The following is a 22,519-nucleotide window of genomic DNA, read 5'->3' on the forward strand; positions in this document are numbered from 1 at the left end:
TGAGCGCGTCGTCATCTGTTCAAAAGGACTTGGGCTAACGCGAACCCTTTTCTTGGGGTCATGTCTCAGGACCGTCCTTGCAAACGCTGCATCAAGAGAAACATCGGACACCTGTGTCATGATGAACCAAGAGAAGGCCACGGATACCACAAGAAGTCCAAAGCCGACTCAAACGCCGCGGCGGTGGTGGAGGAGCCATCCTCCCCCAAAGATGAATACGCCACGGCACCAAACTTGCCAGGTCCCGTGCTGATTGATGAATCCGGTCACAGTCTCCTGCAAGAAGACAATATCGGACTGAGACCGCCCACAAATGACACCATATCTGTCTCTAATCAAAGCGCCGCGACTCAGAATCCAGGGCTGAATGGCAATGCTCAAGCTCGTAAGTGTGGGATCGCTGTTCGGGGGGCTCCTCGGCCTGACCGCCCGCAGATTTTGGATATAATGACCCGTGGCTCGGAGTGCAGAATCGGTTTCACGACATGCACGCTTTCCATCCTCATTACATGTTCAATGCAAACGAAGTGACCGATGAATACAATCTGTTGAACGATTTTCTCAGCAACAGCCTTTTTGAAGAGACGGGAATGTATTCCACGGAAGAATTCCAGGGTCCTTTCAATGACCCCTCCTTCATGAACTCAATGGCGGTATCTTCCCTTCCAGGACCAGGAACTGAGGCCGTGCTCACACAGGATCAAACGCACAATGGACAAGCCACGAACCAAAATAATGCCGCCCATGCCGCTATGATATCAAGGCCATCTAGTAGTGTGAAGACCGCATCCGACAAGATGCGGGAGAAGTATTACATGATGGCAGCTGATCCTACTGGTGCCGAACCGCCCGAAGAACGCATGAACAAACTGCTCAAGGCCAAATACGATGCTGGAATGCTTCGCCCCTTCAACTACGTCAATGGATATGCCCGTCTCAACAAGTACATGGAGAAGCATATGAAACAATCTTCTCGTCACAAAATTCTGATGCAGCTAGATCAATTCAGGCCCAAATTCAGAGAGCGAATGCATAGCTTGACCGATATTGAGCTTGTTCTGGTTGAGATGTGGTTTGAGAGAAGTTTGATGGAGTATGATAGAATCTTTGCCAGCATGGCTATCCCTGCATGCTGCTGGAGAAGAACTGGAGAGATCTTCAGAGGGAACAAAGAGATGGCCGAGCTGATCAAAGTTCCCATTGAATCACTCCGTGATGTGAGCATAGCACACTGAAAGTCCAAGCCCCTGACTGACCTGTCTCGCAGGGCAAACTCGCCATCCATGAGATCATTGTCGAAGATCAACTCGTCAGCTACTGGGAGAAGTTCTGTGCCATCTGCTTTGATCAGCAACAGAAAGCCATGCTCACCAGCTGTACCCTACGCAGTCCAACAGCAGGTGCTGATGCTGCTGAGATTCCATGTTGCTTCTCTTTCACCATCCGGAGAGACAACCACAACATGTAAGATTTTACTCCTGTTGTTCCTCTACCTAAGCTAATCCTTCCAGACCGTCGTTGATTGTTGGCAATTTCTTGCCAATGAACCCTGGGAAGCATTGATTTTCTGGGATAAAATGTTCTGTGGACACGACCAAATGAATGATTGATGTCAAAATTGAATCTTTCTACATTCTAGCTGACGATTTCTCTGCCTCCGTGGCTCCGTTTGATGATTTTCTGACTCCCCGTTCCCCGGCCGACTGCAACTCGTGCCGCAATCACGTGCCGCAGAGATTTTCCTCCCATCCGGAGCCCATGCACCATATTGCCATGTTCAATCATACCTCCCCGTGGCCAATGCCTGATTATGATGTCGAAAGACCTGGCGACCAAGGCACAGTCCGTCCTTGGTCAGTGCAAGATCATTTGTTTCGAAGCCGCTGACAATGAACAGATGTTGCGGTCTACCTCCTACAAGTCCTCAACGAGAACGTAAAGCCGTCTTTTCACGAGTTTCTTGATGTTCTCCTTTATTTACCGCTCCGTCGTAAAGAACTGACACCCGGTCAGTACCGAGAACTCGGTCGGAAGGGCGTGGCACTCTGGAGCACTTGCTGCAAATTGGGCAGGAATGACGCAAGTCCTGAGGTCCTCACCGATTATACGTACGAGCAATCTTGTACACAGTCGAAGCGAGATCTTGCTCGCGGTCTTGGACGACCGAAGATCTACCCAAGTCCCTCCTCCAGCAAATCAGGGGGAAATGAGGAAATGAGCAACAAACTGATCGTCCTGGCTCTGGCATTCGAAGCAAAGCTATTCACGACATGCACCACTTCCTCCACCGAAGAAGCCATCGACGACCTGTCACTGGTCCAGATCCAGAAGAGACCTCGATGTTGAAAGTTTGCAGCGACCTTCGTACGGCCAAAGCAGTCACAGAGCAAGCGGTAGCTTCTCGCCCAAGCCGTTTTGGCTCATGAGGCTAGCAATGGGCATTGGACTCTGCAGATACCTGGCAGAGGAACTCTGATGGCTCGTGACCACACTCTTCATTTTATCGATCGATCTCTCTGTTTATCTTCCGACTGCGGGAACGTCCCATTGTCAATGACACTCCCGAATCAGACTCGAATGATGCTGATCGAGACGTCCTCCAACCGCAGTTCCGGGCGCATAAGGCCGTCAAAGGTCGCTGATATCCTGGCGGGAGACACCGATTCGTTGGCAAACACGGTACACGGTCAAGGGCCAGGAGCAGGCGCAGGGGTAGGAGAAGTAGATAGTGGAGTTCCGGCACGAGTGCTGAGAGAGCGATGCCCACAGCTGGGATGGAAGAAATAAGCAGACAGGCAGGACGGGACAGATAAGCTCGAGGACATCAGACGTGCTATTTTGCAGGTCTTTCCAAGAATGAAGGAAAGGTTAAGACGTGGAATAGAATAGAGAATGGGGAGCAAGTCTGATCTTCAACTTGTTTCAGTTCCATTCGATCCAACAGGGATTCGGTCCGGATCATATCATATCATTCTCATACTCATCCTCAAGCTCAAGCACGACCTTCCGTTTAAATCTCCATGCCAGACGGCGTTGCTGAGAAGCGTGCCAAGCCGCTAAAGTATTTATCTACCCCGAAGGCAGCGAGCGAAGCAAGCCGTTCCGATTCAAGTGACGAGGTGGCGACTGACCTCGCAGTTCTCCTCTCTCCTTTCTCATCACCTCACAAAGCATCCAATAATTCGATTCTAGCATCACATATTCTCTCCCCCGGTTCCATTCCATTCCCCACCTCCCAATGATATGATATGGTCTTCTCTTCTCCAATCCGAACATCACCTCACCATGCCCGATTGAAGAACTCTAGTACCCATGCGTTGGCAAGGTTTGTCTGCTCACAACAAGAAAGATCCATTTGGAACCAAAAAGACGTTCGCTCAGTCCCATCCTCCCAGATCCAAAGCTCGTGTATATGTCCCTGTGTGTTTCTCTTTTTTGTCCATATCGACTATGAAACCAAGTCGAATGAATGAATGAATAAGTCCGGACGAATCCCTTCCATTGCCTTATGTCCAATCAATCAATCAATCAAGCATGCTACCCATGCGCGTTTGTTTTATGTCGAGTGAAGAAGTGAAGTGAAGTGAAGAGGGGTATCTTTGAAATAAAAAGGTAAGTAAATTGCAAGAAAAAGGTCCCGGATCCAACTTTTGAAAAGGTGAGGGAATGTTCGTTCGTAACTATGTCGTCATCGTTCGTCGACACCTCGATCGTCGAGGTCATCCAGGGTTGAAGCTCAAGGTGATGATCAATTCATGCCTTCAGCCCCAAAAGGTCCGATGTTGAGGTTTGATTGTTGAGTGTCACTATTCTGTTGTCTAGCTGTAACTGTGAGGGTAAGATCGTGCTAAGTCCAATGTATTCGGTATTGATCACTGAGACACTAGCTTTGGACATCGCTGTGAAGCAAAACATCTCCTCCACCGGGCCCAACCGGTTTTCCAGTTTGAGGGTCAAGGCCCAATTTGACTCGTAGTTTTTCCACTCCCAGTTTCACGCGTTGGACCTTAGCCACGACGACTTCAAGTTTCTTCATCGTGCTTTGCTTGCCCATATCGTCAAGCTCGGGAACAAGGTCGTACAGTTCAGCGTAGGCACGAGCTGTGGCATCTCGACGACGTTGCTCAGAGTTTGTATGATTTGCTTTTTTCTGCTCCATAGTGAGAGGAACCCGAGTCGCAGGAGTTCGTGTGAACGGAGGAGCAGGCAATCGTTTGGCTTTCGGTTTGATCTGCGTTGACGGGTTGGTGCCACTTTTCTTCTTGCGAATAGGTTGCTGAGGTGGAGGTTTTGTGACCCGTGGAGGACGGGCTTTGTTGGAGGGCCAGGGTGCTGGTGACGGCGACTTGGGTCGATCTGAGATTTCATCATCACCATCACCACCATCATCATCATCAGCGTCTTCATCTTCGTCTGCTTCTGCCTCGGCATCTTCTTCATGATCACCCGGTTCACCAAAAAGTGGATTTAGCGGTGTGTGCGGTTTGCTACTGGTCAATGGTGTTGGTGGTTGAGATGGTAGTCCTGGCTCATTCTTGACGACTGAACTGCGCTTTCTGCGAGGATTGGACTGCGGGGGAGAAGGTTGTGCAGCAGCCATATGCTGGCCGTTGGTAGAGGGCACGAAGCCGTTACGAGGCTGCTGCTCTCGCTGGAAATCATCAAACGTTCTCTTTTTGGACCAATTGGGACTTGAAGGTTCGGTATTTGGTTGGGTATTGGGCTGAGTTGTGCTGGCACTCATCGGTTCAAACCAATCCATGGCGGGTGTCTGCATACCTTGAGGAATATCGGGGTCCATAGGATTGTTTGGAGCAGCATATCCAGTGGGTTGAAAGTGAGGGTCAGAACCAAAATTTACGACCTGTCGACTTTGTGGTTGCATATGAATCGCATGCTGAGGGGGGAAGGTTTGCAGCCAGCCAGGACCATAAGCTGGTTGCAGCGACGCCGCAGTTTGAAGCTGAGCAATGAGTGGATTGGTATATGCCGCATCACTATAACCGGCGCCGTGCATACTACCAATAGCATTGGATGGTCCAACTGTGCCCATCTCTTGACCCATCAAGGAATCCCCATATGGGAATCCACCTCCTTGCAATTGATGAGGATTGACGCCAGACCGACCGAGTGCTGTGTCGGAACCGACAAACATGGGGGGCATACCATAGTATTGGTCATGACCAGAGGGTAGATTGAATTGAGCGTGGCTAATCGCTTTGATGGCAGCAGCGTTTTGGTCAAAATCATGGAAAAAGTTGTCTAGGTCTTGATTCTCATGGGCGTTGAGTAAAGGTTGGCCTGGCGGAGGACCGGGGTTCATGAACTCAGGAAAACCCAATCCATGAATATTCTCTTGTTGATCTGTGGAACAGGCGTAAGTAAATTCATCTACATCAAGAGGAGGATACGTGGACACCATACAGCCGAATGGGAAGTTCTGCTGTCCACCATGGGACGACATCCTTTGGGTTGCCAACATCAAACTAGCGCCACCTCCACTTCTCCCAGGCTGCTCTGGGGCAGCCCTGGCCTCGAAGTGTCACCAGAACGTCTGGGTATGTGTTCGATGGGAGCCTCGACGTGGTTGGGTGGGAGAAGTGTGCAGGAGATCAATGGTGGATATGCGGGTGGGTTGTTGATGATGCGCGGGATTGCTCTTGTGAAGTTGAGGTCGAAGCGAGGTGGATGTAAGACGAAGGACGTCAGAGAGGGACGGACATGAAGGGGTTTGCGCGGGAGTTAATCGAGGTGAGTGAGTGAGGGAGGTCCAGGTTTCCGTTCGTTATTGACCGAATGTAATACTCGAGGTGGGAGATCTGTTGGGGACCGAGTCTGGGGAACGGGCCGAGCTGTGAAAATTTGGTAGCGGGCGGAATGGGAGGGAACCGTGAAAACAAGAGGCCGTGAAGATAGAAGAATCCTGTCGTCTGTCTGCGCCTAAGAACAGTCGCTCGAATTTTATTGTGCTGGAAGTGCAGAGGTAGAGGGGGAGATGACGGAGGCAGGGAATCGCAATGGTTTGTTGTCGTCGGAGCGGGCAAATTCTTTTCTTTTCACATGCGACCGAAAGGATTGACGTGCAGGCGGGGCGCTGGCCGAGAACCCTCGTCCATCCACCAAAGCCCTCTCCAAACGATGCAAGCCTTGGACTGTTGAGCGTTGATGCAATCAATGTGCAAAGGTTACCAACGTAGGTAATTGCTTGTCGTCTTGTACTGGAATAGTCATGTCAATTTCATACGTTCTTGCATTTCAATCTCCTCGTTAGATCCTACATCCAGTATTATGTATCCCATCTCCTCACGTCTAGCCGTGGGTGAATCCCCCATATCCCTTGTTCGCCCTCCGGCCCTTTTCTCGTCCATGTACTCAGTCCACCGTGTCCATACTTCCCTCCAGAAATCTTGACAACCACCTCCCCGTTCCCTGATATCCAGACCATAGGTGTCATTCCAATCAGCTTGTCCGAAAAGACGTAAAGAGCGAGCCAAATGTGTCCCAGTAATTCTGCCCAAGTAAATAATCGGATTTTCCAAACGTTATCGCCATCCCATTCTTTGATCAATCGTGTTCCCCAGCCAGCTTTGCCTTCGTGGATAAATTGAGCGGCATCCTGCCAGAACCGGATAAACTCTTCCTCTGTCCACAGTGAAGCATCGCACCGAGTAGTGGTTGGTGTTGGTATTCTGGTGTCACTTGTTTGCCCAAGCTCTTTTGATCGTCCAAAGGAGTTTTCGGTTCCAGGTTGTTCGGAAGGCGTTCTTAATCTCCGGTCTTTCCTCGGCGAACTTCTCGATGCTCCGAATATCATGTCCTCGTCGATTTTCACCAAGAACTGCCAGTAGCCTCGCTCCAACACGTTAACATCTCGCAAGACATAAGTGGGTCGAAAGTGTTTAGAAAGAGGGAGATGCGTCACCAGTGTCTCCAATGTTCTTGTAAGATGAGTTGTGAATCTCGTTTGTCCTCCTCGAGGTAATGGTCCGCGGACTTCATGAGGAAGATCTATGATTTTGGGGCTGGGGCGGTGAACAGGATGCACTGTCTCGAGACATTTCCTGGGTGTGGTGTGTTCACGTCCATCTGGGGTCGTCAGATCAATGATGGAGCAGGTATGCGTTGGGGTCTCGTCCGCTTGTCGTGGTGGAACGGAATGCTCTAGCCACCGAGACCGAGGAGAAGGAGATACGGTGGGCGCCACGGATCCGGTATCTGTCCCAGCAGGTGACATGTTGAAGGGCGACATCGATTCAGCGTTCGTCTCAGGTCTTGTATGAACATATTGCGGGTCATCTGAACGGAGCGCACCAACTTCATCGACCGCAACAACTCTCACACACTGCTTCTTTCGTTCTGACCCTCTTCGTGGGCGATCTGGACTTGACTCGAGTGGACATGGTTCTTTGAGGCGAGCGGAAGAAGAGCTACGGGAGGATGAAGTCTCGGAGCGTGCACGTCGGCGACTTTGTCCGATTAGAGGAGAACCGCTTTGATTGGTGTTTGTACCTGGTTCAGGAGTAGTCCTTGAACGAGGTGGACCTACTCGGCATGAGGGGATCCTGCTACAAGTCATTTTGCAGGTTGGCTTCAGGGTAAAAGGTAACCAGCAAGTGAGGAACAAAGAGGTTTGCATCCTCGCGGCCGAAATGCCAGGGTTCATCTCGACCATATAGCTTTGCAAACTATGGAGACCAACCTTGTATCAACGAGTATGTCATTCTCTCTGGGAGGGCCTGGCTCTTCTGGTCCTAATAACTTGATCACGATGGCTGGCTGGAAGTCCAAGACGGATCGGGCAATAGAAGTGTAGCGTCTGTCGTCTTTGGCAGTGCTGGAAGCAGTGATGTGGACCAAGATTTCGCATTCGAGAGCCTCCATTTACGTGAAGTCAGCGGGCTCTGGGGGAGTTTGTGTGCAACTAATCGCGCTTTGTAGTATAAAGGCAACGTGACTCCTCGCCAGCGTGCTAGCTTGGCATGTTTGTCGCTCACGTCAGGGGGGCCCTTGGAGTCAGCAACCACCATCGTAAGGGTCAGGGCAATGAGTTGATATTGAGGGAACGTCGTGAACATACGAATGAAGCGGTCTCGTCCTGGCATCCTGCTCCAGTCTCCAGAGATATCATCACCATTTTCACCGATTAATTACAGGGTGAGCTTATCTAAGCCGAACACCGTCCTCGCCCGGCTTGCCGTGGCGCATTTGTCCAATGTACAAATTCCAAATTCCAGCCCAATCAGGACTGGTGGAATGCTCTGGCCTGCCATTCCAGCCAATCACGCCAGCCTTGGACATGACCCCTTGACGCGTGCCATTCCCGTTGATATGCAAAAGGAAGACACGAGGCATATTCCGACAGGCCTAATTATGAATGGGGCCAGCACCCGATGACTGGCTCTCGAGGTGGTAGGTTGTATTGTTATATAGCCTGCGAGGATCCCCCTTCGTTCCTCCCGCTGGTGGTAGCTAGCGACGGAGCGAGAGAAGTTGAGCTGGTCCTGAATCATAACGGGGTGAACTCAGTCGGAACCTGATTCTAGTGACCGATAGCTCTTACTCCCTCTCTTTTCAGTTTCCCTTGAGCTTAAACGTCGATTCATGACCAGACCATTGTTGACCATCTTCCAATTTTCGCTTCAACTCTTGTAAAAGAGCTGACTTGGCCATCCAGCGTCCTTCCAGCCAGGAAGCTAGCTCTTCATCACTCTTTCCGGCCAACTCGGCAATATCGAATCGCTCAGCATGAACATGAAATCGCCAATCCTTGTTCAGATCTCCCCGAGAGAGTGTCTCCCACATCTCAGGTGCCTCGAAGAATCGGCCTTGATGGGCATAAGCCAACGTCAGGTCATAAACAGCCTTGACACTGCTGGAGGTTCCCAAAGCCTTGACGGCAGTTACAAAACCTTTGGTTCGGGGATAGAGAGTGTACCGTGGAATAGGCTTGCCATGGGCCTGACACCACTGGACAGTCTCAAGATATTTCTGAGCTGTGTATCGTGTGGCTTCGCTGTAACTGATGAGCCCTGATGGGAAAGGGTGAGCAGACACGGATCCAGGGAGATGGGACAGGTTACAAGATCTTACAGATTGGCCATTGATAGACTTTCGGGCCGCGAAAGACGCGATCGAGTTCCTTCTGATCCTTGTTCCAACGCCTGGAAATCAGAGGCATACCCATGACCCACAAACCCCAACCGAGAAAAGGAACCCATTTGAGCTGCTGCTTTGCGAAATAACGACAGCGACTGAGCATGAAAGAGCCGATGGCAAGATGTTGAATGAGGTAAAAGTCTGCCCAGGAAACATGATTGGAAACGACGATCGCAGATTCCTTTGGGGGCAGAGGAGTGCCGGAAACGGAGATTTGAGCTCCATTCACACGAGTAAAGATGAATTGAATACCTCGCCAGACGAGGTCGGCGAGACGGGAAGAGATGTGGTACGCGGCAGTGGGTGCAACGAAGGACAAAGGGAGAAGAAGCGAGAGAAGCACATCGGTGGCGAGCAGATGCAACAGCCACGGGGTGACAATGACGATTCCGCGCAGATTGGTAAGAACGAAGTGCAGATTGAAGGTGGTCATGACAAGGGGTTGATAGTCATAGACGTCGATACAAGGATCGAGGGCCAGAAAGGTCAGAGCGGAGGTGAGTGAGTCTAAAACAGCAACCACAGCATCGACGTCGACAACATCAGCAAGAGCAACAGGAAAGTGTAGACAACGATACCGTCATCAACATGTCATCGATGATGAAGAAAATGGAAGAGAAAATGACACAGATTCTGGACACGCGGGACGGCGGGGGTGTTTGCAGCAACGGGGGACTGTTCGGTTAACACGAATTAGGTGCGTCCACAGTGACCCAAAGCTGAACCGGTTGCTCAAGCCTTCCCGCTCAATCAGTCTGATTTTCACTGTTGATCAAAATGATGGCTACAAAAGGGTGGAACTGCAAAAATGCCAGATATACTAATGGTGCTTTGCGGTTGCTTGTCATTACCAAATGATCACCTATCACCATTGCGAGTTAGGTAAGGCAATTGGGCACTTCATTCTCGTCGAAGGTTTCCTTTGCTTGGGCTTTGGCTGGCCTGGACTTTCACCCGGATTACTGGACTCCATCCATCTCATTTCATATTACTGCTGAGTGCTACTTAGCCGAGAAGGGGTTGCATCTTCAGCCTGCCACGGGTCCCCTCCGGGCCCTATGACCTGCATAATCCCGGTGGCAGTGTTGTTTCACCACCACTCCCGGTTATCACGCATCTTTCACTGCTTCAAAGTTGTACTTACAGTGGGTACTTGCCAGCCTGGTTCCTAGTCAGCCCACTCACCCACAAACTCTCTTCTGACTTCTCTCACCCGTCTCTGCTATTCTTTTTTGCGACTCTACTGTCCATCACTTACCTTAGTCATTCTCGTTTGAGTCGCACAGCTGGCCGTCATTCTCTATCTTCCTCCAAGCATGCATGTGTGACACTCTTCATCCTGCGATATCCACCTGTTCCTCATCTTGAGCAACCCTCAGCTCTCCACTCGCTTCTTGTGGGGTTTAGACAACGACTTCTCGCTCATCCTCAACTTATCCCAGGATGCCGACCAGCCTTCCGACCTTATCTGCTCAGCCCCAATTGGTGCTCTTCCATCAGTCAGCTCTCCCAGGTTAAAACTTGCTTACTGCCTAAGCTTCGTTTAACTAACTGCCCCCTAGTGACCCCCCTCTCCTATTCCTTTTTCTCTCTTTGCCCTCCACCAAAACCGTGTCTCGCCTTTTTCGATATTCCATCTCCACCAGAACCTGTAAAAAAATGACAGAAGAGAACCTCGGACCCTCCCCTTCTGACTGAAGACCTGAGGTACAATTGATCCTCACGTCTTTGCGTCTTTTTGCCATCTCTTGTCTCCCAACATCACCGGCTCGCGGCCCACCATTCGGCTTGCTTCATCGTGCTGCCCGACAATTCTGCGACGTTCGTGTTGCACAGACTGACCTACCACGATCAGCAATCTCGTCCCGCTCTCAAATATTGTGTCGCGCACGTCCTTCGTCGTCAAAGCCCTAAGAGATCTTTTCGCACCAAGCATCTCATCTCGACCAACTCCCCTTCCGTCTCAGGCCTGGTCTCAGCACAACATGCCAACTGTCCTGTTCCCATTTCCGACCTCTACACCATCCTGTTTGCTTTCTAATCCGGTCTAGGCGATTGCGTGTCCTCTCTTGAACAGGCATCGCCATCACACCATTTCCGTACCTAGTCTTACCGGCTGCTATCTTGCCGAATTCTGGTTGTTCGTTCAGTCGAGACCACACGACGACGCCCTCGGAATCCTTTCTATCGAGCTCTGGACCGTCAATTTCGAGTCAAACGTTCAGGATCATCAACAGCAAGGGCCTGCTGAAAAATTCTTCCCGTCAGAATTTGTTATTATGGCTTCGCATCCTGCTCATATGCATCCCAACATGCAACAGTCTGCTTCCGATATGGATCCTGGGAATTGGACAGCGCAGGACTATACGCCTGGGGTTACCTACCGTGAGTCTTTTCCAATATTCTTGTCCTTTTTATTGTCGGCTCCATTGAAACTTGTGTTGCATTTCGCGGTCCTTGCCGGTAACCGACGTTTTGTCTCGGCTGGACCCAATGGCCAAAATCGGGGGCCGTTGGGCACTCGCGACTCAGCTAAAATACCCGAATCAGATGGGGTATTCACGACTGAGATATCGTCATTGTTTGACCCGACTCAGCGACTTTGCTCACTGACGTATGATAAATCTAGACAATGGTGTTTCGGGCGACGTGAAAAGTCCGTCGGTGTTGAACATGGGCTTTCTGAAAGGGTTCGGGGGAATGCAAAAAAAGACCACCAGAGGTATGTGGCCTCGGGTGGCGGCATTTTGATCACCGAAGACTGAAGATTGGCAGATGGACAACCGGCTAAACGCAGAGGTCCCAAGCCTGATAGTAAACCAGCGCAGACGCGCCGACAGGAGTTAAATCGTCAAGCTCAGAGGTAAGAATCTCGGACGGCTTTCTCCAGAGTCCCTGATTGATCAATTTTCCGTTTCACAGAACACATCGTGAAAGAAAAGAGAATTACATCAAAGCGCTGGAATTGGAGCTTGCGCGCTTGCGAGAGGCATTCATTCAAGAGCAGAGTGCACGAGATGCCACCATTCAACGACAAAAGATCATCCTCGAAGATCACCAACGAGAAAACCAAGCATTGAGAGAGATTCTTGCCTCTCGTGGAATTCCGTTTGAAAGCGAGCTTGAAAATCGCAAAGCTGTCATCGCCATGAGACCGAAGAGGGAAGACAATTCCCTAACTCCACCATCCATGAGCACCCTTAGCCCGCCTTCCATAGGCGCCAGATCTGTCGGGTATCAATCAGTCGGACAAGGACCTCCATCCACCACCGCGGGCTATTCGCCTCAAGCCTACATGAATGGTGGGTCCATGAGCGTGTCTGGTCACTCCCCTGGTACCACACACCATAGTCATTCTTCTCAGGGCCCAGATATTCAAGAAATCGGCATCAAACAGGAACAAGGAGCAATACGGGACATGCCAGGGATTTTTGAAAGAGAACCACAGCTAGGAATTGATTTCATTTTACAGTGAGCAACGTCGACCATTCGGACTTCTTACCGGGCTAACCCATTCTAGGCTGGAGCAAACGTGTCGGGATCACGAGGAGTATCTGGTCCGAAGATCGATGGATTCACCGGACAATGACGAAGCATTGTTTTCTGGACATGCCTTGATGGCGTCGTGCCCACCGCCAAGCCATATTGAACGAGTTCCGGCCCAAAATGGGGGCCTGACTCCCACCTACGATCACCAAGTCCCGGAAGCCGAAGTGCAAATATTGAACAATTTGCTCAATTTGAGCCAAACACTGAGAGGCAGTGCAATTCCCAGGGGACAGGTCACTCCGATCATGGCTCTACAGTCGCTCAAGGGTCATCGAAACTATGCCAGCCTGACCAGAGAGGATGTTTTGGGAATGATTGAGTCCATCAAGAGCAAGGTTCGTTGCTATGGGTTTGGGGCGGTGATGGAAGACTTTGAACTTCGGGATGCTCTCTCCAGCATTTTTGCTACCAAACCAGAGACGTACGACCAACTGGGAAACGATTATACGACCGCGGAGATTGATGAGATGTATTCGTGAGGGATAAGATTCCGCAACATGGCCCCTATGGCTTTTCGGTTCCCGATCTTTATTCGTCATATATGTGATAATGACTCAATTTTCTCCTGCCAGATATGACTAGAGCATGACGAGTTCGATTCGTTAAACTCTCAATATATTCATTGGGATTTTTATTCGTCGTCAATGGAAATCGGTACCAGTGAACTCGCACACCCCAATTTAAGCACCCAAAAAAAAAAAAAAGGCTGCCAAGATTTACATGCGATTTGATGCCCAGCCCTCCCCCCCCCTCCCCAAAAAATTGACTTTGGTCATCCTTGAATTACGGCGAAGGTCCTAGATCAATTGTACACACTTTAGGACTTGTCTGTCTGCGGTCATGCCAGGAATAAGTCTCGCAGATACCATCAGTCAATTGAGCGTGGACGAAGAATGGGGTCCCGAAACTACGTCCGCCACCACGCTCGATGGCGTGCCCTACGCTCCCTACTCCAAAAGTGATAAACTCGGTCGCATGGCCGATTGGACACAAGAAGGCAAAGAAGGTCGAGATCGAGGTGGAAGACAGTATGGCAGAAATTTCCGAGGCCAGTGTCCCTTGATTCGCATTCTGTCGGAACTCGTTATTGACTCAAGCTTTGAATATAGACCAGCAAATTTACGGAGCGGGCACATCCTCCCTTTTCGCTGTGCAGGTCGCGGAAGATGAATCATCTTTCTCGGTGGTCGATAACACTCGAACAACAGCAAAGAGCCGTGGCTTTGGCCGAGGCGGAGTAACTGTTTTCCGCGGTCGAGGTCAACGAGGAGCCGTCCAGCGGGGGGCGAGAGGAATATTCCAAAGAGTGGGACAAGGCCGGACGGCCGGACAACAGCAGGGTCAATTTTATGACAACAGAGGCGCCAGAGGGGGACGTGGGAGACGGTTTGGCTGGCGAGACTACGATAAGCCACAGCGAAACCGGGATGCCTCGGTCAACATCCGCCCCGATTGGGTGATGAAGGAAGAAATCGATTTCAACCGTCTTACCAAGCTCAATCTCGAGACATCCGATGGGGAGGATGTCGACAGCTACGGATTCCTCTACTATTACGACCGAAGCTACGACAAGGCTCCGGTGAAGAACACCGAGCGAAAGCTTTTGTCTCTTGAACGCGCCGCCTACAATGTCACCACGTCTGCGGACCCGGTGATTCAAGAACTGGCGGAAAAGGACGAGGCCACCATTTTCGCCACGTCGGATATCCTTTCCATGCTCATGTGCGCCACCCGTTCCGTGTACAGTTGGGACATCGTCATCTTGAAGCACGGGGACAAGATTTTCCTCGACAAGCGGCCTGACAGCAGCATCGACCTCGTGACGGTGAACGAAAATGCAGCTGATGCTCCTCTCGAAGCCGATTCAACCAACACTCCCTCCCAGCAGCAAACGGGCGTGAAGCCCGACAGCATCAACACCCCCAGCAACCTAGCCATGGAAGCGACCATGATCAACCACAACTTCGCCTTCCAAACTGTGATCGAATCTGCCAACAGCAAAGTGGAATTCCCGCACCCGAACCCATTTTACAGCGCTAGCGACGAAACCGATCCCTTGGCCTCCAAAGCCTACAAATACCGCCGTTTCGACCTCTCCCTCGAGCGTGACGAAGAACCGCTCCACCTCATTGTCCGTACCGAGCTCGACGCTGCCGTCAAGAACAACATCTCTGGTGACGACCAGTACCTAGTAATCAAAGCACTGAACGAGTTCGACCACAAAGCCCAAGGCTCCGGCGGCGCCCTCGACTGGCGAACAAAACTGACCTCGCAACGAGGCGCCGTTGTGGCCACAGAGATGAAGAACAACTCATGCAAGTTGGCGCGATGGACAACCCAGGCTATCCTCGCGCGCGCCGACCAGATGAAGCTGGGCTTTGTATCGCGCACCAACCCCAAATCTGCCGCTAGCCACGTCATCCTGGGCGTGGTCGGGTATAAGCCCCGCGAGTTCGCGTTACAGATGAACTTGGGCTTTAGTAATGGATGGGGCATTGTAAGGACGATCGTCGATTTGGTGCGTGGGATGGGCGAGGGCGAAGAGGGTGAACAAGGCGGCGACAAGAAGTACGTGCTGGTTAAGGATCCGAACAAGCCTGTCATCCGGCTTTACGAGGTGCCGCTGAACACGTTTGACGATGACGATGATGAGATGACGGGCACGGCGACGACGGATGGAAACCAGGAGGGTGATGAGGAATGAACAGGACGAGGCTTGAAGACCCCCGTTCTACTTCTGCCCTGGCCCAGGTTCTATTCAGGAGAAAGACAGGGTGTCTCCCTGGAGGGAAAGGGAACGGAGGAGAAGATCTAGAAGCGCCGATTTTGGGGAAGTTTGGCGACGAACTTTACAGCATCCTTCAATCATAGGCTGGGAACGGCAGGGGTGAGACGGCGGAGTCGGCAGGAGACGGGTCGAGGCGCCATGAGAAATGGTGTGGACAAGATATCTACGCTAGGCCTTGAACCGTGGACAATGCAAGCGATGATGAAAGGAACCAGATCTTGAAGAAAGTTTGCTCGGACATTTCAATTTCCATTTTCTTACAGAAATCCGTATCCAGTATATAAATCAAACCTTGGACCCTCCCCAGCCGTACGGCGCCGCGCTATGCTATAAAATGTAACGTTAAGAGTCTTTCTTTCGTCCTTCTGGAAAAAAGGTCCATTCTCCAGATTCCGTGATATTTCTCTTTCGTCGTTTTGACCAATTTCATCTCACCCGTCCCATACTCTTTCCAATTTCACTCTCCCAATTCCTCGCACGCTCAAACCCATTGCTTGCGGTTTGGAAATCCATCATGGCCTGATAGACGGCTTCTTTGCTGGTAGTGACAAAGGGCCCGTACTGTACGACGTTCTGATCGAGAGGCATTCCAGCGACCAAGATGAAGCGGGCCGGTTCGGAGGCACCATCTTCGACAGAGGCGGTGACGACGTCACCGGCCTGTTCGAAGACGACGTTGTGGTAGGGAGTGACGGTCTCGGATTTAGTAGCATCGGCACCATTTGAGAATGTCACGGCACCTTCAAGCGTATAGGCGAAAGCGTTCCAGCCTGGTGGCAGTTCCTGGGTGAGTGTCCCACCGGGTTGAACGGTCACATCGAGTAACCAGACGGGTGTGTAGGCGAGGTCCTTTAGCGATTCGACGCCGAGGCTGCAGCCGGAGATGACTTTGACTTCGACTTTGCCGTCGTCAGTTTTGGCGATGGGGATCTCTGCAGCGCGCAGGTCGCGGTATCGTGGTTCGCAGCTCTTGAGGTTTTCAGGCAGGTCGACCCACAGTTGCATGCCGACGTTGATGTCTTCGGTCTGCACGGGCATTTCGGCGTGCATGATACCTCTTCCCGCGGTCATGAACTGCAGGTCACCGGGTCCAATGGTGCCTTTGTTGCCGGCGAAGTCTTCATGGTCCACGCCACCCTTGAGGAGGTATGTGATGGTTTCTTGACCGCGGTGTGGATGGTCAGGGAAGCCTGCGCCAGGTGGGATGTGGAAGTGGTCGAGCATGAGGAAGGGTGTGAAATTGCGTAGTTTGGGTGTACCGACCGAGCGGCGCACCACGGCACCCGCGCCTTCGGATTGCTCGCGGGCGAGAAAGGAGAATTTGATTGCTCTTGGAGTGGTCATATCAGCTGCGGTTGACGCGAAACGAGAGGGAATCAGAGGGAGTCCGAGGAAAGCTGTTGTTGTTGTTGAAGTCGTAGCCTTTGGGGGCGTGGGTGATACGCGATGTACGATGCTGCTGAAAAGTATTCTGGCTTGTTGAAGAACAGTCTTTGGCAAAGCCAGATTGTTTTGGCTGTTGGCGTAGTATGCGATGAGAAGTGCGGTTGTGATGGTGATTAAGATGGAGACGATCTGTTTCATGGAAGGGAAAAGAGGGTACTTATACCTGGCAATGGGGATATGTCGAACACGCTAGAAGAGGCAAGTAGCTATCAGCATTATTCGAGGATATAATGGGAAACGACCGCCGCTTATATTTTTTATTCAATGGGTTAATCATTCGAGATGCGGGCGCAGTTTGAATTCAACTCGGAAGATTCCGCTGGTGCGAATGACGTGCAGGTAGAGGTCGTGATTTGGTAAGAATCAGTCAGCAGCCAAAGAGATGGGGTTCCCGACGAGCCTGATCACATGACTTGATTTGGCTCGGCAAACCTGCCCGTACCATTTGGGCTGATTGCAAGGACTGTGAACAATGCGAATCAGATCAAGCCTCCGCACCTACGTTCATGGCCACCCGAATGGCTCACTTAGTCATTCTCCCTTACCTGGAACAGACCAACAACCGGAATTACTCACCCTTCTCCGTCCGTTACATCGAGAACCTACCCGTCAAGCTGTGGAGGAAAATACCACGGGTCTGTCCTTGCGCCTGTGTGAAGACGATGAGATGTGCACCGCGTTGAAGTAAAGATGACCGAGATTCAAATCTCTTCCTCATCCTTAGCATCCACCCTCGCCCGTTGGCATCATGTGCGAAGAAGACAAACATCGCAGTGCCACCTTTGCCGACGGGATTGACTTGAGAAATCCACGCAGGCTCCAGAAGTAAGAAACAACGGGATCAAGGAGAGCAGGAAAGGTAGGTCGAGAGCGGGTAAATGCGTTCAAGGCGCCTTGGATGGCGATGAGAGGGATGAATGGATAAAGTGAAATGAATGATTATTATATGGAGTAAATACTTATCTACTACATCCTCGGAATCGCATTCGGTACCGGTGCTGGTACCTTTGTATATCTTACCCGCCATTCCAAGTTCCGTAGTTCGGGCAGATCGGGGCTTGCCCTGTTTTGAAGATAGCCAAATTACCCCATTACGACTTTCCTTGATCTAAGGCCGAAGCTCCGATACGAACAGCTCGAACTTCTACATCTGGTGTGCAGAGGAGCGATATACCCCATTTTGTGAATGTCGCCAATTTCTTGATATGGAGGTCGCGTTCTCCCTCTCTTCATATAAAGAACTTATTCGAACGTGCTAAACCTCACTTGAAGAGAGACATTTTCAGTTAGAACCGAAATAGAAGAGCTACCATGTTTTACGAACCAGGAAAGACAGAGCATAACCTTCCCTATGATCCTTTCAAGGTGGGTCCGAATTTGAGACCCTCGAGTCCGTCCAAGTTTATTCCGTGTTCCTATGAAGGTGGTCATATTTGAAAGGCCGGGACCCAACGTACTCGCGTGGGAAGAAACGACAATCGGAGGCGGGGCGGACAGTTGAAAGAAAAGAAAATCAATAGCATTCCCCCTCTATCTCCAATCATATCTGACGCTTTCAAATTCAGGCCTGCGTCATCCCCCGACCCATAGGCTGGATCAGCACCATATCACCTCCAGATACCACTATCAACGGCGCGATAACCCCCCACGATCATGGCAACATCCCAAATCAAGGACGAAAACCGATAGCCAACCTCGCCCCCTTTAGCCAATTCAATAACCTGACCTTCGACCCACCTTACGTAATGTTTTCCGCAAACCAAACTCCCTTCAACAACCGCAAAGACACCGTCCGCAATGCTGAAGCTACTGGCGTCTTCTGCTGGCAACTTGCGACGTGGCCCTTGCGCGAAGCCGTCAACAAATCCGCCGAACAACTTGCATACGGTGTTGACGAGTTTGAACGTGCCGGCCTCGAGAAGACGTGGTCGAAGGTCCTCAGGCCGTCTGTCCCCATGGTCAAAGACAGTCCCGTACGATTCGAGTGTGAGTATTATTCAACGCTGAGGTTGCCGGGGAATCCGCCTATGGGGACTGCGGATATTGTGATCGGCCGGGTAGTGGGTGTTCATATTGACGAGAGGGTTTTGACGAATGGGAAGATCGATGTCAGGAAAACTCAGCCGATTGCTAGATGCGGGTATTATGAGTATACGGTCGTGAACGAGACTTTTGATATGATCATTCCCGGAGACCCAGCTACCTTGTTTGGATTGGAAGGCAGTGTCAAACAGCACAGGGAACATAGAGAAGCAGCTGAAAATTTGGGCGTGAATGAAGACGGGCCTCCTTGAAACTTATCATGCTAATCCAGAACAATGCATCTTCTTGCCGGATTTATGTATCCTGTCATTCCGGCCAAGGACAGGCTTCACTTGACCTGAAGACGTTGGAAGTTGTCATCATTCTCATGAAGCATATTTCGTAGTGTTTCCAAACTAGGCTCCTCGGTCGGATTGTCAAAGGGGTTGTCCAGAGGTGTGTTTGTTCCAGGTCGAGGGGAAGGGAAATCTGGCTGAGGGCACAAAATAGTCCCGGTCTTCCAGTTCACGAAATTGAGTTAGAGATTTCAAGATTTGTGGTTCTGAATCGTGTACTTGGGTAGGCCAACTGAACTGGAGGTAAACATGGTGTTGCCTTTGGTTTGTCGCTTGGAGAAGATCTTGATTCCGTCTCAATGACTGAGTTTCCTGTCTGAATCTGACAGACTTTGGGGGGATTGTACTACTTGCTCCGGGGGGAGGGTTGCTTATGAATGCATCCGAGTCTTCAGAGTGAGTGACTTGCTTGTTATCTTTGTCGAACAGAGTTGCTGGAACCCCAATCGCATCTACCAGAGTCTCGAGAAAAGTCTTAGGTGGAGGATCCTCGGTGGAATAGAGATATTGCTCAAGTGCATCCTGCAGGGATTTCTTTGAAGACGGACTGTATGACATCGTCAGCGACTACGCAGGTTTGGCAGAGCATGATCCAACCTTGTCAGCTGTCCTTTCCTAGCCGATATAAGCAACGAGGAACAGCTCTTGCGTGGAATAATGGCCGGAAAGATGATGAAGCGCCCCCTGGAGGTCTGAGATGGCGTCTCCTGGTCTTCCGTGGCCTCAATTGGGTCTGCCGGTGTTCTTCGTCTGAGAGTGGAAAAGAGCATATGGTCGCCAGGATGAAACTGAAAGGGGTGGGAGTTTGAAGTCGTCGGGATGAAGAATCCTGAAACAACAGGATATTTGAATTTTGGCGAGCCGAAAGATGAACTGCTGGTGAAGGTTGTGAATGTAAGGGAGTCCGCAGTGGAGGCGAGGCCTGGCATGAATAGCCGGAGAGGGGGTGGTGGCAGGCACGTAGCAACAGAGACGACCTTGCCATACATGGTCTACAACGTGGGATAAGAGTTGCAGTTTCTGAGTTAACATGCAAAACCAATGCTTACAGAGTCGATGGGCAGTGAAGAAGAGAATTATTTGGTTCCGGTTCAAGAAGAGCAATAAATGCCACTACTCGTGTCTAAATCTGAAATTGCTCTCAAATGTCTTTCTTCAATGGTAACTCCGGAGTTTCATCCGAGATGGGCACAAGACGTGAATGAGGCGTTTTATCCAAGTCGTTGTTGAACATCCAGGACCAAGAACACGATGCTTTGCACGACTCGCCAGAAAGTTGCACCAATCTCAGCGGCCTCCAGCTCTCGTTCCTCTCTTTCCAACGATTTCGCCCTCTTGAGGCGTCGTTACCAGCCTAGGGAAACCCCTGGGCTAGCGCTGTTGAGAATGTGATGATACGGACAGCAGGATCGTTCTCTTGTGGCCACCAGGTTCAGGTGATCCTTCATTTTCATGGCTTGATCGCGGATGAAGATCTCTGAAGTTTCCTTATAACTCGAGTTCAACTTCGAGGCTCGCTGGTTGGGAACAGCATATCAGGACACCATCATCGCCCTCTAGGCAGCCCTCTATGGTTCCCTTCAGGAGCCTAACTTCGCAGGTCCCACACGCTCCTGAGCGGCAGCCAAAGTCCGGTTTCAAACCAGACTTTTCTGCGAGTTGCAGCAAGGAGAGTCGATCTTTCTTGGCCCAGATGACTGTCAAATTGGATTTGCGAAACGTGACGGTTGCTTCCTCGATGTCTTGCATGTTGGGCAGTGTCTTTCCAAACGAATGGTGGCTTCGGGTCAGTGGAAACAGGCCTCCGCTTCAAGTGGGTGTCGATGAAATCCTTAGTGTCTTAAGATGTGGAGAGCTCTCAATGTTCTGCGAGTTGGTGTTATTCGCAAGGCTGGACCCATAGATACTGACGGATATGTGGCCGTTATGGGAGATCTTCAAGTCATAATGAGGGAGGACACATGAAGTGCATGGATGTGATAACTGTTGTGGCCGAGTGTCTCGGCTTTCTTCCCGCAATGCAGGGAGGCATTCGTAGGGGGTTGATGGTTGAAGATTCCTGGTACCTTGCAAAGTGATAGTCGACGCAGTTTTGGGTATGTCGATGTTAAGCTCACTAGCCTCATGGACTGTATAGTTGATCTTTTTTTGGTTCTTTGCAGTGCGCTGTTTTTGCCTTCAGAAGTAAGACGCATTCTATTCCCTTGCTCCGCCGTACTTCCTGGTTAGGTAAGTTTTCCGCCAAGCCCTCATGAAATGCGTCATTTTGTTTCGGTGTTATTTCAACGATCTCTCCGCTGTTTGGTATATTCATGGATGGGGTCGTATTTTTGCGCTTGATATGACCGTCCCTTTCAGTTCTGGCAATTTTGCCATTACCACCTCTCTTCGTCTGCCACCTTGGAAAGTCCCTTTATTTCGTATGACTCCGACCGAGCCGTCATAGTCAAAGTCGACTAATTGTTCAAAGCTCAAGAATTCCAGAAAGTCTGTCGACGTTGCAGACACAGTTATGCGTTCTTCCAAGGTGGTAAATGGCTTTCTCGGACGCAGAGCTCACTGAGGTGCTTAGCACCAACGCCTGTCTTGCCCAAAAGGGCTTCGGAAACAGACAGAAGAGAGTTTGCTTCAAAAACCTCTCCGGAGAAGCCGAAGTCTTCAACCGATGCTTCAAGCCATGATGGCCCCCCGCATCCCGTGCCAAAGGATCATTTGTCGAGGCAAGTCAAACGCCTTATGCGCCATGTTCCTCATCCAGTCGCCGTCATTACATCCACGGACATATCTGTCAGCCGAGAAGGAGGGCCTAAAGGTTGGCGAGGCGCGACGGTGTCTTCCTTCAACACTGTAACGTTGCATCCCCACCCCATTGTATCTTTCAACATCAAGAAGGTCTCTTCGACATTCGATGCCATTAAAAGTTCCGGCCATTTTTACATCCATCTGTTGGATGACAAATCTGAAGCGAGACGGATAGCTTCCAAGTTCGCGAAAGGGAATGCTTTCTCCCCCTTCCGTGATGACCATGGCCGCCTTGAAAGATTTGCCCCGGCGGTTTTTGCCCGAAAAGCTTGGGCATTGAAGCTACCCCCAGTATTGCAGCAATCAAGTTCGACTGGGCATCTCGTGGTGCCTTTCCGATTACATTGTCGATTCATGAAGGACATGGTTGTTGAGATCGGGGATCATGTGGTGTTGTTTG

General features: G+C 50.8%; 10 protein-coding genes across 10 annotated transcripts; 4 read left to right on the plus strand and 6 right to left on the minus strand.

Moving 5' to 3' along the window:
• Positions 1-60: 60 nt before the first annotated feature.
• Positions 61-1,563, plus strand: Z518_09581 (uncharacterized protein; the record flags this gene model as incomplete). The annotated part of the gene is made up of 4 exons (XM_013413536.1): positions 61-385; positions 436-1,217; positions 1,268-1,464; positions 1,512-1,563. 4 exons carry the CDS (start codon positions 61-63, stop codon positions 1,561-1,563), a joined length of 1,356 nt encoding a protein of 451 aa, XP_013268990.1.
• Positions 1,564-1,813: 250 nt separating this feature from the next.
• On the plus strand, positions 1,814-2,346 carry Z518_09582 (uncharacterized protein; the record flags this gene model as incomplete). The annotated part of the gene is made up of 2 exons (XM_013413537.1): positions 1,814-1,853; positions 1,898-2,346. The coding sequence occupies 2 exons, from the start codon at positions 1,814-1,816 to the stop codon at positions 2,344-2,346; spliced, it is 489 nt and encodes a 162-aa protein (XP_013268991.1).
• Positions 2,347-3,883: 1,537 nt separating this feature from the next.
• On the minus strand, positions 3,884-5,464 carry Z518_09583 (uncharacterized protein; the record flags this gene model as incomplete). The annotated part of the gene is made up of 1 exon (XM_013413538.1): positions 3,884-5,464. The coding sequence occupies one exon, from the start codon at positions 5,462-5,464 to the stop codon at positions 3,884-3,886; it is 1,581 nt and encodes a 526-aa protein (XP_013268992.1).
• Positions 5,465-6,286: 822 nt separating this feature from the next.
• Positions 6,287-7,234, minus strand: Z518_09584 (uncharacterized protein; the record flags this gene model as incomplete). The annotated part of the gene is made up of 1 exon (XM_013413539.1): positions 6,287-7,234. The coding sequence occupies one exon, from the start codon at positions 7,232-7,234 to the stop codon at positions 6,287-6,289; it is 948 nt and encodes a 315-aa protein (XP_013268993.1).
• Positions 7,235-8,571: 1,337 nt separating this feature from the next.
• Positions 8,572-9,589, minus strand: Z518_09585 (uncharacterized protein; the record flags this gene model as incomplete). Its single annotated transcript, XM_013413540.1, has 2 exons — positions 8,572-9,029; positions 9,091-9,589. 2 exons carry the CDS (start codon positions 9,587-9,589, stop codon positions 8,572-8,574), a joined length of 957 nt encoding a protein of 318 aa, XP_013268994.1.
• Positions 9,590-11,829: 2,240 nt separating this feature from the next.
• Z518_09586 (eukaryotic translation initiation factor 3 subunit D) lies at positions 11,830-15,409 on the plus strand (the record flags this gene model as incomplete). The annotated part of the gene is made up of 6 exons (XM_013413541.1): positions 11,830-11,878; positions 11,932-12,019; positions 12,079-12,627; positions 12,677-13,174; positions 13,527-13,759; positions 13,815-15,409. 6 exons carry the CDS (start codon positions 11,830-11,832, stop codon positions 15,407-15,409), a joined length of 3,012 nt encoding a protein of 1,003 aa, XP_013268995.1.
• A 510-nt stretch (positions 15,410-15,919) lies between these two features.
• On the minus strand, positions 15,920-17,077 carry Z518_09587 (uncharacterized protein; the record flags this gene model as incomplete). The annotated part of the gene is made up of 1 exon (XM_013413542.1): positions 15,920-17,077. One exon carries the CDS (start codon positions 17,075-17,077, stop codon positions 15,920-15,922), a length of 1,158 nt encoding a protein of 385 aa, XP_013268996.1.
• Positions 17,078-18,250: 1,173 nt separating this feature from the next.
• Z518_09588 (uncharacterized protein) lies at positions 18,251-19,233 on the plus strand (the record flags this gene model as incomplete). Its single annotated transcript, XM_013413543.1, has 2 exons — positions 18,251-18,304; positions 18,505-19,233. The coding sequence occupies 2 exons, from the start codon at positions 18,251-18,253 to the stop codon at positions 19,231-19,233; spliced, it is 783 nt and encodes a 260-aa protein (XP_013268997.1).
• Positions 19,234-19,398: 165 nt separating this feature from the next.
• Z518_09589 (uncharacterized protein) lies at positions 19,399-20,087 on the minus strand (the record flags this gene model as incomplete). The annotated part of the gene is made up of 2 exons (XM_013413544.1): positions 19,399-19,864; positions 19,915-20,087. The coding sequence occupies 2 exons, from the start codon at positions 20,085-20,087 to the stop codon at positions 19,399-19,401; spliced, it is 639 nt and encodes a 212-aa protein (XP_013268998.1).
• Positions 20,088-20,805: 718 nt separating this feature from the next.
• Z518_09590 (uncharacterized protein) lies at positions 20,806-21,066 on the minus strand (the record flags this gene model as incomplete). Its single annotated transcript, XM_013413545.1, has 1 exon — positions 20,806-21,066. The coding sequence occupies one exon, from the start codon at positions 21,064-21,066 to the stop codon at positions 20,806-20,808; it is 261 nt and encodes an 86-aa protein (XP_013268999.1).
• Between the last annotated feature and the right edge of the window lie 1,453 nt (positions 21,067-22,519).

This window comes from Rhinocladiella mackenziei (assembly GCF_000835555.1).
Source record: "Rhinocladiella mackenziei CBS 650.93 unplaced genomic scaffold supercont1.7, whole genome shotgun sequence".
NCBI classification, from domain to species: domain Eukaryota; kingdom Fungi; phylum Ascomycota; class Eurotiomycetes; order Chaetothyriales; family Herpotrichiellaceae; genus Rhinocladiella; species Rhinocladiella mackenziei.